The sequence below is a fragment of the Zalophus californianus genome, chromosome 11 (genome assembly GCF_009762305.2).
Source record: "Zalophus californianus isolate mZalCal1 chromosome 11, mZalCal1.pri.v2, whole genome shotgun sequence".
Classification (NCBI taxonomy): domain Eukaryota; kingdom Metazoa; phylum Chordata; class Mammalia; order Carnivora; family Otariidae; genus Zalophus; species Zalophus californianus.
This window is the reverse complement of record NC_045605.1, coordinates 76,478,891-76,496,326: the sequence shown is the minus strand read 5'-3', so window position 1 is coordinate 76,496,326 and position 17,436 is coordinate 76,478,891. Positions and strand designations below refer to the sequence as shown.

General features: G+C 34.3%; 1 protein-coding gene across 1 annotated transcript in view; it reads right to left on the bottom strand.

Annotated features, from left to right (window-relative positions):
- The window catches only part of GAS2 (growth arrest specific 2), a 125,685-nt gene that overhangs the window by 60,314 nt on the left and 47,935 nt on the right, over positions 1–17,436 (bottom strand). The window contains exon 5 of the mRNA XM_027578907.2: positions 8,083–8,146. Within this exon, the coding sequence (XP_027434708.1) occupies positions 8,083–8,146 (64 nt within the window). The remainder of the gene's footprint in view (positions 1–8,082; positions 8,147–17,436) is intronic.

Below are 17,436 nucleotides of genomic sequence, written 5' to 3'. Positions count from 1 at the left end.
CAAAGATGCAAATCCAGATTTTCTCAGTGTAGGGCTGAAGCTCTTTTTCTCTGACCTTTTAATCAGGTAATTACATGTTAGAAAGGAGAGGAAAATGTCATTTGGAAAGTTAAAAAATAGGTTATGGATAATCTACAAAGAAAATAATCTACCCAGAGAGAATAAATATGTAGACAGTATGTCTACTACCTCAGAGTGAATAATATATTTAAAAGATCATTAAGTGCAAAAGCTTAGATTATTGTCCTGTTCTAATGGCTTGTTATTTTAACTCACATCATCACACATGTGTTCAGGATACACTTCCAGAGGAAGAATTTCCCCACTCTTGATATTTTGTTCTTGTCGAGGGTGCTAAATTAGTTCAATTGCTGGCCTCTCTCTTTCATTACTCACTCTTCTCCAACAAGATGAAGGGATTTATCAAATTGTAAAATCTAAGAATCAGTTGAGCATGGTTGACTCAGTTCACTCTTCTTCTAGGGAAGAAGCTACCCCCAGAAAGACCTCCATAGAAAACTCCACCCTATCCATCTTTGTTTGTAATTAGGTAGTTAATTGGCGTATTTCTGGAGGTCAGTTAAAGACACTAAGCATGTCTCCCAACTTGGATCTGTTTTTAAATTTATTTTTTATTTTTTTAATTAACATATAATGTATTATTTGTTTCAGAGGTACAGGTCTGTGATCCATCAGTCTTATACAATACACGGCGCTCGCCGTAGCACATACCCTCCCCAATGTCTATCACCCAGCCACCCCATCCCTCCCACCCCCCACCACTCCAGCAACCCTCAGTTTGTTCCCTGAGATTAAGAGTCTTTTATGGTTGGTCTCCCTTTCTGGTTTTGTCAACTTGGATCTTATCAGTAGAAATTTGATGTTCCATCTGCAACTCTTTCATTTCATTTTCAATTTTTTTTCAGAATTTAGAGGATAAGGATGCACACTGTGTCAGAATCTCTTTAAGAGCCGAAAACTTAGAATTTAGTACAAAACGGTTTAGGCTGTCATAACTCAACTGAACAACTGCTTTTTTGAGAACCGTCACTATTGAACAGAATAATTTTTAGCTAAATAAATCATTAGCTAAAAGACCTAGGCATCATTCATATTTCTCATGTTTTATATATATTATCCAGTTAATGAGACATAATGGAAACACGCACTAGACTGCAAATCTGTATCGGTAGAGACCAGTGTCTACTTCATAGCATCCCAAGAGCTAGCATAGATCCTGGCACACAGTACGTACTTAAAGAGTTGCCACGTGAATGGAAAAAAAATACCATGGTATCATATAATAATTTTGGGTTCCAGATACAAGTTTGATTTCATTGTTCTGGATCTTTAGTTGCATGTCACTTTATTTTTTTAAGGTTTTATTTATTTATTTATTTATTTATTTATTTATTTATTTATTTAGAGTGCACATGAACAGGGGGAAAGGCAGAAGGAGAGAAAGAGGGAGGGAGAATCTTAAGCAGACTCCCCGGATGAGTACAGAGCTGGTGGAGGGGCTTGATCTCATGACCCTGAGATCATGACGTGAGCTGAAACCAGGAGTCCGACACTTAACTGAGCTATCGAGGCACCCCAGTTGCGTATCACTTTAATAAAACATGTCAATATTAAGTGCACATAAATGCTTTACCAAAAGTTTTTCCAGAAGATTTTAAACCCTACCCAAAACTAAACCAAATATATTTTTTTTTTCTTTCTAGTACTTCATTAATTACACTGAAAGCAACCCAGCATCTCATTACTGTTGACAAGTACCAACAACACTCACATGGAGATTTGTGTATCATTCTTCCCTGAGGTAGACTTGAGCTCACTGTGCCATTAACCTACGTTTTAAATGTAGCAAATCACTTAACCTCTAGAAGTCTGTTTTCTATCAGGAAAGTAGAAATGAAAATGGCCTGCCTCAGAGGTCTGATGTCATGGTGTGGGGAGGGAGGGAGGATGGTGGAACAGCAGCTGCTACTGAACATCTTCAATGCACCCAGCACAGTTGGGCATCCTGACGGACATTATTTCTGAGCCTCCTTGTAAGTTCAATGTAAAATGGAAATTCTAACTTCTGTGTTTTAATGTTGTGCGTGCCTGGGTGGCTCAGATGGTTAAGCGTCTGCCTTCAGCTCAGGTCATGATCTCCAGGTCCTGGGATGGAGCCCCATGTTGGGTCCCTGCCCAGAGGGGAGTCTGATTCTCTCTCTGCCTCTCCCCTGCTTGTGAGCTTGCTCTCTCTCTCTCTCTCAAATGAATGAATACAATCTTTAAAAAAAGTATCCATTACATGCTCAGTACAGTGTCTAACACATGGCACAGCCTCTGAAATTGTGTTGATAATGGATGTATCAAAGGCTTTACCACTAGGAACCTGCAGCACAAAGATGCTTTTGCCAAAGCTTTTTGAAAAATATATTATACCACCAAATGAAATAATATAAGGGCCTGAAAATTAAGATGTAAGGTAGTATTATTACTACTGTTTATATTATTACTATTGTTTGTATCCTTTACAAAGGAACTTATTCTAGGCTTTCTTTATATCAGTTTTCCTAGAATTATGAAACAGCAGAAATAGCTCAGTGCTGGATGTAGTAGAGCAAGTTAGAAACTCAGCTTTGCTCCTCACTCCCTGGATGAACTTCAGTAGGTAACTCTTTTTAATCTGCCTAGACTTCTTTGAATACTTAGTCCATCAAGGTACAAACTTGTGTTATATTTAATGTCCTTAAGAGAATAACACAAACTGGGCAGTGAAGCTAGAGGAATTTAACACACTAGAATTCACGGCCAATTAAAAGTCAATCATAAGTTAAAACATCATATTCGAATGTATAAATTAAGCCAGTTGGAAAATATGATTTCACTTGTCGGTGGATTCAGGCCACCTTTCAGGAATAGGCCCCATAATTTTTTACTTTTCTTTTTTTCTTTCTCTCTTTCTCTCTCTCTCTCTCTCTCTCTCTCTTTTTGCAAAGTAAAATAATAATATGTTACTAGAGGAACAACAGGCTTCACCATGTCTGATACAAACTAGACTAAGTTTGAATGAAGCTGGTAACAAAGTCATACATGGAAAGCCTTGCCCTGGAGATTTTTTTCTTTATCTGGGAATGCTGAAAATTAGCTCTGCCACTGAACACAGGGAATCAACACTAAGCTCCAAATCTCTGCTTATATTGGCTTTTAAATACTTCAAGCTGCCTAGGGTAGAGTCAGCCAGTCCCAAAATGCACACTTAAATACGATTCATTGGCTTCCTGTCTGTCTGGAGATGTCAACAGGCTGTAAATCATGACATTCCCCTGGGCCTGGGGGCTCACACCTGCAAGCCAACTTAGTCACCAAATAGGTCTTTTTTCCTACTCTCCAAAAGCTTGCTTTATTCTGGTTTCCATGATTAATTCTGTACCACTTCATGTTTCTACTTTGTCTGTGAGGTTTTCACAAATCTATACTATTTTCTACTCCTTTCCAGCTATAAGATTTTTGAGTTTTGGGAGAGAGAGTGTGTTGTTTTCACACTGAATAAGGGTCAAACTAAAGATAGCAAGAAGGTTGAATTCACTAAAACCAAACCCTCACATCTGTATACCCCAGTGACAGGAGAGTAGAGTGAATAATGGAAGGGCAAGGACTCTGGTTTTGTCTCATTGAAAAAAAAAAAAGCAAAGTGCCAGGGAAAGTGTCTTCTGGTTAATGACTTTATGAAGAGGTTCTAGGAATGGCTTTTTCATTTTTCTGGCACATGACATGATTTTTGAGACTGGTCTAGATGACATAATTGAGCTTTCAAACTGAGCCCTGAACTAGAGAATTTATTCAAACTATTTAGTAGACTAGAGTATTCAAAAAAAAAAAAAAAAAAGACATCTGGGACCTATTTCAGTAGAGTTAGGGGGACACATTTTAGAAACTCCTCCTTCTTAAGGCAGATAAATTTATAGATAAACAGATGAGTTTATAGTTAACAGACAGTTTATAGATTCTTGCAAGATAGTTTTGCCCTATTTTTATTCTGTTTTGAAGTAATTTAAAGATAGATTTACATTTGGAAGGAAATTTCACCCATGTGAAGACATGTGATATTCTTAGCAGTCAGAGTCAAGTGCTTTAAATAGGATGTGTTAATTAATAAACCTTGTATAAGAATATATTTTAAGCAACACTTCATTAGGCCATGGATTGAAATAGACTAACAAAAATGTTCACCAAGTATATTTCTTTCAAATGGTCATAAATTTTGTTCAAAATTAAGGAAGCACTCAAAAATAATCATATAAAAAGCTCCACTAAGATATTAATTATTGATTATGGCCCCAAACCAAAATATCAAAAGTTTTTAACTTTTAGCATAAAGCTAATCTTAATTCTGTAGTCTGTAAAAAGGCTGACTTCATAGGAATATTTTTCAGCAATGAATGTCAAAGCATTGTCATTAAAAAGATCTTTCAGGTTTTATTGACCTGCTTTTGCTGAGCATTTTACTTTTCAAAAGGAGAACAAACATATTTTATACTCAGAAACGGACACGGTTTCTGAAATATTAACAACAGGATTTCACTCTCCAGTGATGATAGCTCTATTTAGTCGAAAATAAAAGGAAGTTTTACCCATGAGAACAAAAATAAGCGGTCTCATTCTCCCATCTCAGATTTCAGAGAAGCCCACACAGTTCTCAAAGGAGCTTCACTGAGTGTCCCCAGGCAGGAAAACATGGCAGAGAATCAGAAACATCTTGAGAATCATACCCGAAGTGATGTTGATGTTTTTAAGATGACATTTGTGTAATTTTAAGGAGTTAATGTTTAGAATCAAATATACAAAAGCATCATCTGTCAGTGATTATTAAAAATATGCTCACAACTCATAAGATTGTACTGGGAATTCCATTATGGTCAAAACTCATCTAGTGTGTGTCCAGATTAATGTACTGATTCATAAGAGCTCTCCCCAAATCACTTCTAGTTTTGGCTAAAGATGTCTTAACTCAATAATTTATGTAATCCTCTATGGAGGGGTAGGACGAGGAGGAAGCACAAAATAAAGATGCAGACATAGTTTTAATATGTTCAAAGAAAAATTTAGGAGTCAAATTAGATCAGGTGGATAAATTTTCCTTTTTTCCCTTTAACTAATATGCTCCAACATATAGTGTAGGGAGTGAAATTTGGGTTTATTGGGTTGCTGTCTCTAAAGCACAACTGAACTTCCATTCGATAAAAAAAAAAAAAGATCTTCAAATGTGTACAGAAACTTAAGTAGACATCTATATTTAAATGTTCAATCTATCCAATTGGTATTCAACTGTTTTACCTTATGCTGCACACAACAAAAGTAACACCCTGAATGATCTCAGCATATTTTCTGGTTTTCTGTGTAAGTGCAGTATTTCACATCACTCAAGTAAGTGAAGAAAATAAAAAACGAGGTTTATAAATTGAGCATTGTAACATAAGGTTATCTTAATCTTTAGATAATTCCTTTGTGAAATTAGTAATATTTTTGTAATATGAATAATTACTGCTTTCACCAGCTTACATGGTTATAAGTGTGGTCAGAAATGGAGCAACCCATTCTTATCATCAATAACAATGATGATGGTGACGATGATGATAATAATAATGGCAGGATGAAAATTTGAGGGGTGATGGATAGATTGATGGCATAGATTGCAGTATGGTTTCACAGATATACACTTATCTCCAAACTCATCAACCTGTATACATTAAATATGTACAGCATTTTGTATGTCACCCAATAAACTGGTTAAAAAAAACAAGAATAAAGAAATGGAGCAACCCAGAATCTCAATTTCAAAATAATTGGGGGGAAAAAAACCCCACAAAACTTGAAATGATCCTTCCCCATGAAATTGACCAGGCCATTATAATTCTCTGTCATTAAAATTAGGGTTTTAATTTTTTTTTATATACTATGGCAAGGGGCAATTTATGCCAGACTTGAAGCTGAAGGAATGGGGATTTCTAAAGGGATTATGTCACTGGGTAGCATGTCTCCTCCTTTGATGACTCTGTCATAGTTAAAAAGTCTGGTTCAGCCAGATTCCTAATCACAGTGTTCCAGTAATAAAAAGTGTAATTACAAAAAATAAAATAAATCCAGGGAACAGGCAAATAACACAAACTAAACAAGAGGATAATGACATCTCATGGCTAATTCTGCAGATGGTGCAACTCCTTCTCTTTACCTGCATATCACGGCTTTCAGGATCATGATGCTGATTTGATTCCTATATTTAGATTATTAAAACTACAAAATGGAATCTGGCACTTTAGAATATTCTAGCAGTATAAATAAACAACTGAACAAAAAGTGTTCTGCCTAATCTGTTAAGTAGGAACCATCCATGTTTCTAACATTTCATGGCAACTGCTCATTTGTTGAGATTTTACTTTGTGTGTTTTCCTTCCCCCGTATTTTTAATTTCCCCCCTTTTAGGGGCTATCTGTAGAGTCCAAAGGATATCTATTCCTCTGACTCAAGGTTGTTTGCCCAAGACTGGGTGGCTTGGCAGAGTCCTAGAAGCAACTGATACATTTGTCTTGCTCCCTCATAGAACCCAGGACGGTAATGGCTCTGTAGGGGAGTGGGGTCCAAAGGAAGAGTTGGACACTACAAGCTGAAACTACGTCCCAGCAGTAGACTTGAGTGGACAGAGGACTAGGGGACCCTCTCCCAAGGCCTTCACACAGTATCTGGAGCAGTATGGGAGAGAATAGGGAAAACTCCAAACATCTCAAATTGGCTCTTTCACTTTGAGTGGAGTCTCAGTCATATTGAATTTGAATTTTTTTTTAATTAAAGAATCTTCCTCGTACACGCTTAGTGTGGTAAAGTAAAATTTATACCTGACATACAATTTGTTGAGATTATGTTGGCTATCATGTTTTATGGAACTTGGAGTTACTTCTGATTGCAGGTTAACTTTCCATTGGATCAAAAACAAAAACAAAAACAAACAAAAAACCCAGGTCTATTCGCTGGCAGCAAGCTTTCTACCTATTGCTGTAATTTGCTGATGTGTGCACCTTGTATCTTCTTTACCCTGATTATCTTTATAAATTTCTCTTTGAGAACTTTCACCCAGAGCTAGCTCTCCCTTTATCTCATTGGCTCATCTGACCTGTATCCTAAAAGTGTACTCAGATCTTGATGAAAAAAACATCTAATTAATTCTTAATTTAATTTTGAATCAAGACTTCTTCAACCACTTACATCCTCGTTTCTAATTCTTTCAGCTTCACAGAACTGTCAGAAGATCTATTTGGTCATTTGCAAGATAATGAAAGATAAGATATGAAACCAAAGCAAGTCAGCTGAGGTAATAAAGTCCCTTTCTCTATTTAGCTATGATTGTGACTTTTACAATTACTTCTTTTTTCCTAGAAGAAAATGATTCCATACATATTTTCACCTATGAAGGATAATATTCTATGCCTTTCTCTAATCAAAATACGGAGAATAATTGAAAAACTATCTCCCCACTTAGAAGTAGAAGCTAAAAGACCTGAGAGATGGGATGTTGAATGAGAGAAAATGAGAAAAAAGGAACAGAGGAGACAGGTATTAAAATTATTAAATTTTAATAAATTCATTAAATATTAGATGATTTTAGGGATTATATTAAGAATTAATAATTATTATAAAGAATAAACAGGGAGAGAGGAGGTGAAGGAGTTGGGAGAGAGAGACATAACAGGAATAGACTTTAGTGGAAAGAGTAATAGTCACACACAACTTCATGTACAAGACCTTCCCCTACCCCCCAAGAAAAGGATGGAGGGAAAATGTATTGGACGAGAGGATATGCTTTTAGTAAATGCTTATTAGACGTAGTGGCTTTGACACGATCGTGGGGCTAGGAATATTGGTAGCATGCTTTTAGTTTGAACAACTGCTCTTGAGATGTTTGTACTGATTATATTTGAAAGAGTAGCTTCTCAATACCCAGGTTAAATTAACAACGCAAAGCCAGGAAGCTCCTCAGTTGCTTCAATGCTGAGATGGCCCACATCTTAACATAGTGGCAGCAGTTTGACCTACCTGGCTGCAATCCGGCCAAGCTCTAGCAAACAGAGACATACTTCTCTGGGTTGCTTGTGGAGGACTGAAAGACAAGACAGAGGTGGACACCTTTATAATAGAAGGGATTGTAAAACAGCTCAATCGTGAACAGGCTTGCCAATGACCTCTCATCCCTCATGCTTCCCATAAATGATCTAGTCTTCGTTCTCACATTCACAGAAACCATCCCATCCCATGGTACACTTAGCTCTACTGAAGTCTTAACGCAGTTTTCAAAACTCTCTGCCTAACCTCCCTTCTCAAAGTCATGAGTCTCAGAAAATCTCACCCTGAGTAAATCTCATCCTGAAAATGTTTCTCTTTTATTAGGTAGTATTAGTAAGTCAATCTTGGAAATATATGTAGTTGTCATTATGATATAAATAGTTGATATTTAAAAATACATAGCACACAGAAGACTATGGAGCAAGAAGGGACTCTTAAAAATCCTGAGTCTATCTTCACCAGTGATTTCAGCGAAATAATACAATGAATAAGGATAAAAATGCCATTGTTATCCTCCAAGTAGTGACATCAATGAGACTCTGAAACTTGATGTCCTCTCCTAATCAAGTCTGATTAAATGATACTTTAGAAAGATATACTTTCAACTGAATGGATTTGTAAATATGTATCAATATATACCAACAGCTAACTTTGCCCATAAAATGAGCAAATTAGAAGACTGTTCTTTGTATTGATCAGATTCTAATATAATCTGATTACTTAATAAATCTTGCTTTACGAATTGCTTTGGACACATTCAGTAATGCTGACAAATCATACTTGCATATGTTGAGCCTACCAAAAGTGTATGTCCTGCTTATATTGCTCTCTTTTTAAAAAGATTAGAGAATTTTAAAAATATTGTTATATACTGCACCTAATAAAGCCAATAGATATTGAAAAAATATAATGTACTGAGAATGGTCTTTACATAGACAATATCTTGATAAAAGAAAATACTAGCCTATTGATAGCTTATTGATAAATTTTAAGAAAAAGAGTAATATTGTTTTAATTCTTAAACACAGAATTTTGTAATAATTCTATTTCCCAACATTATTCTATTCCTTTAACTTTAATATCTAATTCTTTCACTCCACAGATTATGGTAGTGGTAATATTTGGTCCACAGACATCAGAATGAAATTTATTAGGAGTTTGTGGTGAATAGAAAGAAAACATTTACTTGGATTGTAAAAGTATATAATTGGCTTTAAACAGACACAATTTTATTATCTTGTTATAAAATGTCACCTTTGAAGCTCACAAACTAACTTCTATTCCCCTCAACAATGTTCATTAAAATAGAATTATGGAAAATCTCAATTACAAAATATTTCAATTCTTGGTAACATAAAGTTTAGCTTTAGCTGACCCTGAGTGAATTCCCTTAATCAGGAAGCCTAAAGTTATTTCTAATTAAACAATCTAAAAATAAGGATAGTTAATAACTCCAATTTCAAATGCACCAGTGGTTGACTCTGGCTAGAATGATACAAACTTCACAACTTCATTAAATCAACTTCAGTGCAATATAATATATGGACCGTAATATCACATGGGCATCAATTTCAAAAAGAGAACAATCACAAACATCACCAAACAGAAGCAAACAAATGAAAATCAATCTTTCTGTCTAGATAATCAATTCTTTCCGAGTCAGGCTTTAAAAAAAATCCTATCCATGGAACAAAATAATAAACAGGAGTTTTTGAGTGGAAAAAGGAATATATAAAAACTGAGGAGAGGAAGATTTTTTTAGGCCCTGTTAATACCCTCATCCTCAGTGAAAGCTATGCAAAGCAAGCGGCTACAGCTCCTAAAGACGTGGACACAATCTCATGTACTTCCTGATAGAAACAGTGTCAAATTGTAAAAATTACTAGTGAACTGACCCAATTGTGTCAATGTGCAGTCAAGAACCAATTATAAAAATACCTGACCCAGCTATAATGATTCCTTAACCAACTCATTATACACAGTTTGAGGCCTATATAAGCATTGGAATAGATACATTTTATGGAAAATAAAATTCATCCTGAAGGAAAACAATAATGTGGCTAATAAAGGTAATGTGATATGTGAGACACATTACTATTGTGTGCTTCTTTGCTTCTTCAATTGAGCTATCAACTTAAAACAGCTTTGGCATGCCCAAACTCAAACATTGAATCTACCATGGACTCATTAGAAAATCATTTTTGGCAAACTAAAAAGTAACAGCATGATTCTTCATTTTATATCCTTAAAAGAACCAGCCTATAAAATTTAAGACAAATTAACCTCTCCCTCAGCATCATTTCTTAGGAAAAACTAGTAAAATGGTTATTTTACTTCCCAAAATTCTTGGAAATGTTATTTTTCATAAAGGAAAAAACTTGCCTCAAAAAACACCCCCGTGTTATTGTTTCACATATTAATGGCTTTTCAAATAGCAGGTGTATTATGCCTGGCCTGTGATGACCAAAAAACCCTACAAAAAAAACAAAACAAAACAGAAAAGCCATGTCTGATGACTAGTGAGCAATGAGTGAGATGAAGTTGTAGATGTGCATAATTTAGCACAAAACAGTAATTACTCACTAAGTAATACATCTCAAAAATCGAGGATGATGACAATCATCTGGTGATGATAGTGGTTTTGACAATGAACAAACTAAATAAAGACTAACATCTTACCTGGTGTCTTGAGAAAATGCAAATGATGTCAATGTTTATTTAATTGTAAAAACAAATACTCTTGCTTATGGCTATACAATTAAATTCAAGAGTCTTTAAATAGTATCTAAATTTGCTAAAGAGGTGACTTTGTTTGGTTTTTGCACTCAAGCAAGTTTTTAAAGTAAGTTAATAGAATATAGTGGCCATGGGATTCAAACCACAAAGATCTGGGTGTGAGTATCAACTCCAAGGCTTACTGGCTGCATTATCTTGGGAGGTTATTCAATAAGATCTCATTTTTCTGAGGAAAAACAAAAGTGTATACCTTGCAATACTTTGGTGAGGATCAAAGTAATATTTATTGTTATTTTAGCTCAGTGTGTGGCACATAGGAAAGGCTCCCCCAATGCTAGCTTTATTATTTCTTAAAATTTTTGTTATTATAAATTATTTGTTTAAAGATTGTCTTCATTTGGCTTAGTCAACAATAATTCACTTATTTTTTTTTCTAAAAACATTTTTTTGTGTGTGCACCGATCAGGTATCAGTCACTATGCTAAGCACTGTAAAAACTTATAAAAAAATTACTATTGGTATAATATATATAATTTAAAGTGGTCCTATTATAATGACTATATATTGAATATTTTATCATTTATATTATATCAGAGACCACTAATTATAAATCAATCTAAATCAAATGTCAGTTTAAGTAGGTCAGTTTTGTCAGCATATACAGGAATATAAAGCAGATAATCCTATAGCTATTACAAGTTTGTGCTAAGTATAAAGCTTGAGTAAAATGTGTCATTTTGTGAAACAGCAAACACCTTATCATTATATTATCTTCCTCTGAGAATAAAATTTAGATGAGTCCATTTTTAGTAAATTACCCAAGTTGATTATGTATTATATATTTTGGAAGATCAAATAATCGAGTGCTAGCTAGTCTTTGTCAGGATGATTAAAAAGACAACTTTTAGCATATTGCATTTGAACGAAAGCTTTTGTATTGAGTCATAAGGATACTCATCTTAAACAAATCATTGTAATGATTCATCTTTGCAAAAAAACAATAAAGCTTCTACTTACACTAAAGTTTACAGTAGAAAACATTTTTTTCACTCTATCACTGAAACGTTCATATGGTTTTTTGCTTTGAGTTAGAAGAAGGGACCACTATTGCTTTCTTTCCTCTAAAAAATTCTTTTTAAAACAAATAAAAAGCTCTCCAATCAATGGTAATTATTATGCAAAAAGTTTTATCACTGGATTTAAAAAAAATAATCAAAACCATCTCAAAGAAAAGCATAATGCAGAACACCTCTGGGAAAAGTAACAGAGATCCCTATTCAAAAAAATTGTGGCAAGAGACTCAGGCATATAACCTAGATTCTATAAAAATCTCATGGGCATCAAATGTCAAATGGAGTGCTGCTAGCTCCAGGAATAGAAAATGAGGTCTTCCACTAAAGCAAAGGGTAGAGTTTCAATGTCACAGAATCTGCAAGGATAAAATGCATTCAACCATAAATGTACAGTTTAGCTAAATATATTAAGTTTTAACACATGGGCAAAGAAATGGAAGCATGAAAAATTGTGTTGTCTATTTGGTGTCTATACAATAAAGACTATAATATTCACACTGGTTTTGAAGGAAACTGGTTTTTAGATTTATATTTAGGAAGGAAACTTGAAAAAAATACATTTTGGCTGAATATCATTTAATTGTGAAAATATCATAAATGAACATTGTCCACCTTCCCAGAATAGAGAATAACAAGTTCTAATACTCAGAAAGAGTGGTATGATAGAAAATACAATAAACTAGAAGTCAGAAGGAGGCTCCAAGCTCAGGGGTTAGAGCACTGGTCTTGTAGAAGTCAGAAGGATTGGGTTCTAGTTTAGGCTGCATAATTTTTTCATCTCTCAAACAGGAGTCTTGCCTTCTACTTGCTCTTCCTTATGAGGTGATTTTACAGTTAAAAGCACTTGGTACATATGGCAAGCACTCAATAAAGGTTACTCCCTTGCTTCTTAAGTGGGGTCCACAGACCAGCAGCATTGGCATCAGCTGGGAGCTGGATAAAAATACAAATTATTGGGTCCCACACCAGACTTATTGATCAGAACCTACATTTAAACAAGCTCTCCAGGTGATGGGTATGCACTTTAATTTTGGAGAAGCACTGTATTAACCAATGCTGTGTATTATAACAAATGATAGTTATAATTCCTCTGTTTTGCTAGAAACATTCAAATGTGCTTTGATATATATATATATACACACACATATATATATAATCTACAAATGTTTCAGATAACAGTGATGACAATGATGAATTAAAGGAAAATAATTCATGCTTTGGATTAGCCCTTTATATGTATTATGGGCATTTCTCTCCTGCCAGGATTAATAAAGTACAAAAGATGCTTCCCAAAAAGTGAAGGGTTAGTAACAAACTGTTCCCTATATCATGTCACTCCTGGTAAGACCCACGCAGAAACCGTTGAGTTTAAAGATAAGAGGCAATTAGGAGTAGCACAGCAATTTAAATGCCTTAAAATGATCTCAGGGAGCCTAAAGAGAAGAAAAGGCTAAGAATTTCACCAGCTCATGAATGCTGAGTTTGTGTGAATCCAGATTTCTCAGAATCACTATTTACATTTAGAATAGGCTATAACATCCATATATTCATACAAACCAGGATAATTCATTCATAATCTCATCACTATGGACGATATATAGAATAAAGCCTAGTTAATTGCCTTTGCGACTAAGTTGAGAAATGTCCTAGAACTAGTATTGCCCTTCCTTTCTTCAGTATCCAAACCTTATGTGAAATATGTGAAATTAATTGATTAAGTCACTAACCTTCAGAACAGCAATAAGAGGCAAGAATCTTTTCTAATTTGGTCTACATTTATGTTCTATTTTCCCCCCTACTTGAAATAATCATATGAACTTCTAAAATTAATCAAACAGAGCATCACTTTCTATAACAGAGGGGCATGATCTCTGGAGGTAAATGGAGCGGAATTCAAATTCCAGCTGGGCTGTTGAGAAGTGTACATGGGGCAAGTTATTTAATTCTTCTGTTTCCAGCATTCTCATTTATAAAACGTTGGTTGTTGGAGGAGTAGATATGGTAACATGTGTCCTACTTAGCTACCAGTGTGGAGCACATGGTTATTATTACTGAATATTGTGTAACAAAAACGTGATTCTGGGAAAGCTAGAAAGCCATTCACTTCCCTAATTCAACCCTGACTCCACTGAGTCTTGATATAATTCTCATTCCAGGGAGACATTTAGTTCTCTCAATCAGATTCTGTACTGTTTTCTCTTACATTTGCTCTGGCATAGGGCAAATGGCTAAATTTGGAGAGAATATCTGAATTCAAAAGTAAAAAAGGGAATTGAGATGCTAATCAAGTAAGTATAAGAACAGGTGTTAAAAAATGAAAAGTCTAAAATAAATTGTCCCTGGCAAAGAAACTGAATATAAATAACCCAAGTGCTGAATGAGTATCTTGAAATTGTTGCCCTATACTGATAAAAGTAATTATAGCTTTTTTCCCACAGAAATACTCTTAGAGCCCTCAATACAGACAAGAGATGACTTATCAAAAACTGGAAGGTAGACAAAGATTCTTTTCCTGATGTAACAGGTGACTTTAAAGTATAAAATGGAAAACAATGTTTACAAATCCACACATAATCCTTTTTAATTTTCTGCAGCAACATCAAACTAATACTGCCAATAGATCTGTGCTTGACCAGTGTTCAAGAAAACAAAGGATTTTGTAAAACTGCTCATCAGAGTCATGCATCAACAGAAGACAGTGCCACACAGCAAAAAACAAACACAGAAAATAAAAACAAAGAACAAATCACACACATTTGCATGCTAGCACAGCAGATAGCAAACCCTTTTCTTGTTGAGTAGATTCTTTCTCTGAGAAATAGTTGAAGAATAGTCACTGGCCTCCAAATCCTACAATCATCCAATAACATAATGATATTGACACAATTACAGCAAACAAAAATTATGCATTTTTAAAGTATTGCCCCCATTCTTTTCCCCCCCATCTTCCAGCTCACCAGAATGCATACAAATTAAGCAACATAAACAAGACTCTCGGAAAAATAATGATACTTGACAATTTCTAAATTAGTATACTAAAGTAAATTACAAATAATAAATCCCCTACACAAGAATATCACTAATTGAAGGAAATAGTTTCTTACTTAAAATATCTTAGAAAAATTCATATAAGAGCACAAATTTTAGGATTCATAACTTAAAACTTTTTAAGATTGAGAATAAATCATAGACTTTTGGTCTTAATTTAAATGATAAAAATGAGCCATATCAAAATATTCAGCATTATGATAGAAAAGGTTATTAAAGTATTTAACCTTGGAAAAAATATTACATTTAGGGGGAATATCAATACATTCTATTAACTTTTATGCCTCTGTCAAACTGAAAACAGAAATGCTTTCACACCTAGAAATCTTCTAAATATTTTTTCTTTACTCCACCATTAGAAGTAAAGTTCACTTCTTTTTAAAATAATTATTGGGAGGATATTTTGTCTTTAGGCTGATAAACTATACACTATTAAGTTCAAGGAAACATTCATGTTCATCGTTTTAACCTGAAGCACAATCCTAAATATTTTTAAGGAATCCAATGAAATCAATTATGAGACATGAAAAAATCCAATCTCCTCTAGTCACTGACCTATATATCAACCTGATTTGGAACAGTGGGGGTTATAGCTGAGCATGTATAGACCCATAGTGTTAAAGCATGTTCCACAGAGCACACAAAGATCTATATAGGTCATCTGTTTGTATAGCCGTGTAAAAGTCTATAATCACTTGAAATGTCAGTTTAACCTCAATAATACAAAATTGCCATTATAATTCTCAATGTGTAAAATTTTATGGCAACAAATAATGCTCTACGCAAACTGGTTCAAATTGTATCTTAATATAAATATAAGCATATATTTAATATATATTAATATATTTTATATGTAAGTAAATATAAATATATAAATAATATATAAAATATAAATTAAAATGTTCAAATTGTATCTTAATATAAATAAAATTAATTGTTCATCCTTCAGATTACATGCCATACTTGTTTACTCTCTAATTTTGTTAATAGGTAACTGAAAAAGAAAATGATATCATTTACAACATAATTACTATTTATCTTTCCTTCAAATTCTGAATATATTTTATTGTTATTTACTAGATATGAATGGGTGACCTCATGTTCATAGCATATTGTATGTTTCCTATATTCTTAAATAGTCTCAAGAATATTATTTTTGGTTGGTATCTATGGATGATGACTCTAGTTGGTTTAAGATATCACTAACTGTCACAGATTCCATTCATTTCCATTTGTTTTACTATTACAAAAAACATTTCAGTGAACATTCTGGTGCCTACCTCTACTTATTTCCTTTGGATAAACTTTTAGAAGTATACCAATTTGACAAAAGAACATAAACACTTGTGAAGTCTTTGATATATAATGTCAAATTGCCCTCTAAAGAAGGCATACCAATTTCTAGTTTTCTTCAGCAATGTATAGATCCTATTTTTCTACATACTCAACACTAAATGTATAATTTTCTCAATCTTTGCTAATTTTTCATAGTTTTTATTTGCATTTACCTTATTGCTAAGCTGTCCAACATTTTTATATCTTTATTAGATTTTTTTTTCATTTAAATTCAATTAGCCAACATAGAGTACATCCTTCTGTTCCAGATGCAGAGCTCAATAATTCATCAGTTGCGTATAACACCCAGTGCTCACCACATCACGTGCCCTCCTAGATTTTTTTGTCTTCTATGACGAGGCTGTTCATGACCTTTGTTCATTTTTCTCTTGACTGTTTTTTGAAACACTATTCAAGATATAGTGAATTTATGATCTGAGAATTGACATTTCACAGAGGAAAAATTACCAAGAATTTCATTGAAGATAAGCTACAGGTTATACTCTGTATGTGATGCTGTTGTGTGGCATCGAAAATTATCTGTCAAGAATCAAAAAGGCAAGAAACATGAGGGAAGCATATGGGATAAGCTGCTATCCATGCTCCCCAGTTCATCCCCAGCATACCTTCCCGACCACGGAGCTTTCTTGTCATTAGCTGTTGTGGAAAGAGAACAGATCGAGCGAGTTGTGAAGCAAGATCCCCTTGCAAATAACTGCCCAAAAAAACTCCGCAACAGAGGGTAGCATATCAGTTGCCACAAAGATAAGAACGCTTTATGCAGGCAAAGACCTTTGAACAGCTAAAGACAGAAGCCTCTTGATACACACTCAGGACAGTGATCTACTTTATCATTCATTCAAACAGATTTTCCCCCTTCATCAGGGCATCTTTTCATTTTATTTGCTATTCAAAACACTGGGACACAAAGGATGCACTTCATCTTGTGTGCTACTGAAATGAAATCTTGAGGTAGGAAAAAAAACAAAAACCCTTGCCCTAAATTCCCTTTCAAAAGTGAAGTGTGAAAAGACATCAGGCAGGGTACACTGTGTTATTGTTGCAAGAAAGTCAATTCTACAATACAGAGACCAAGGCCATCAGCCGTGGCTTAATCACTTCCTTACCCACAGTG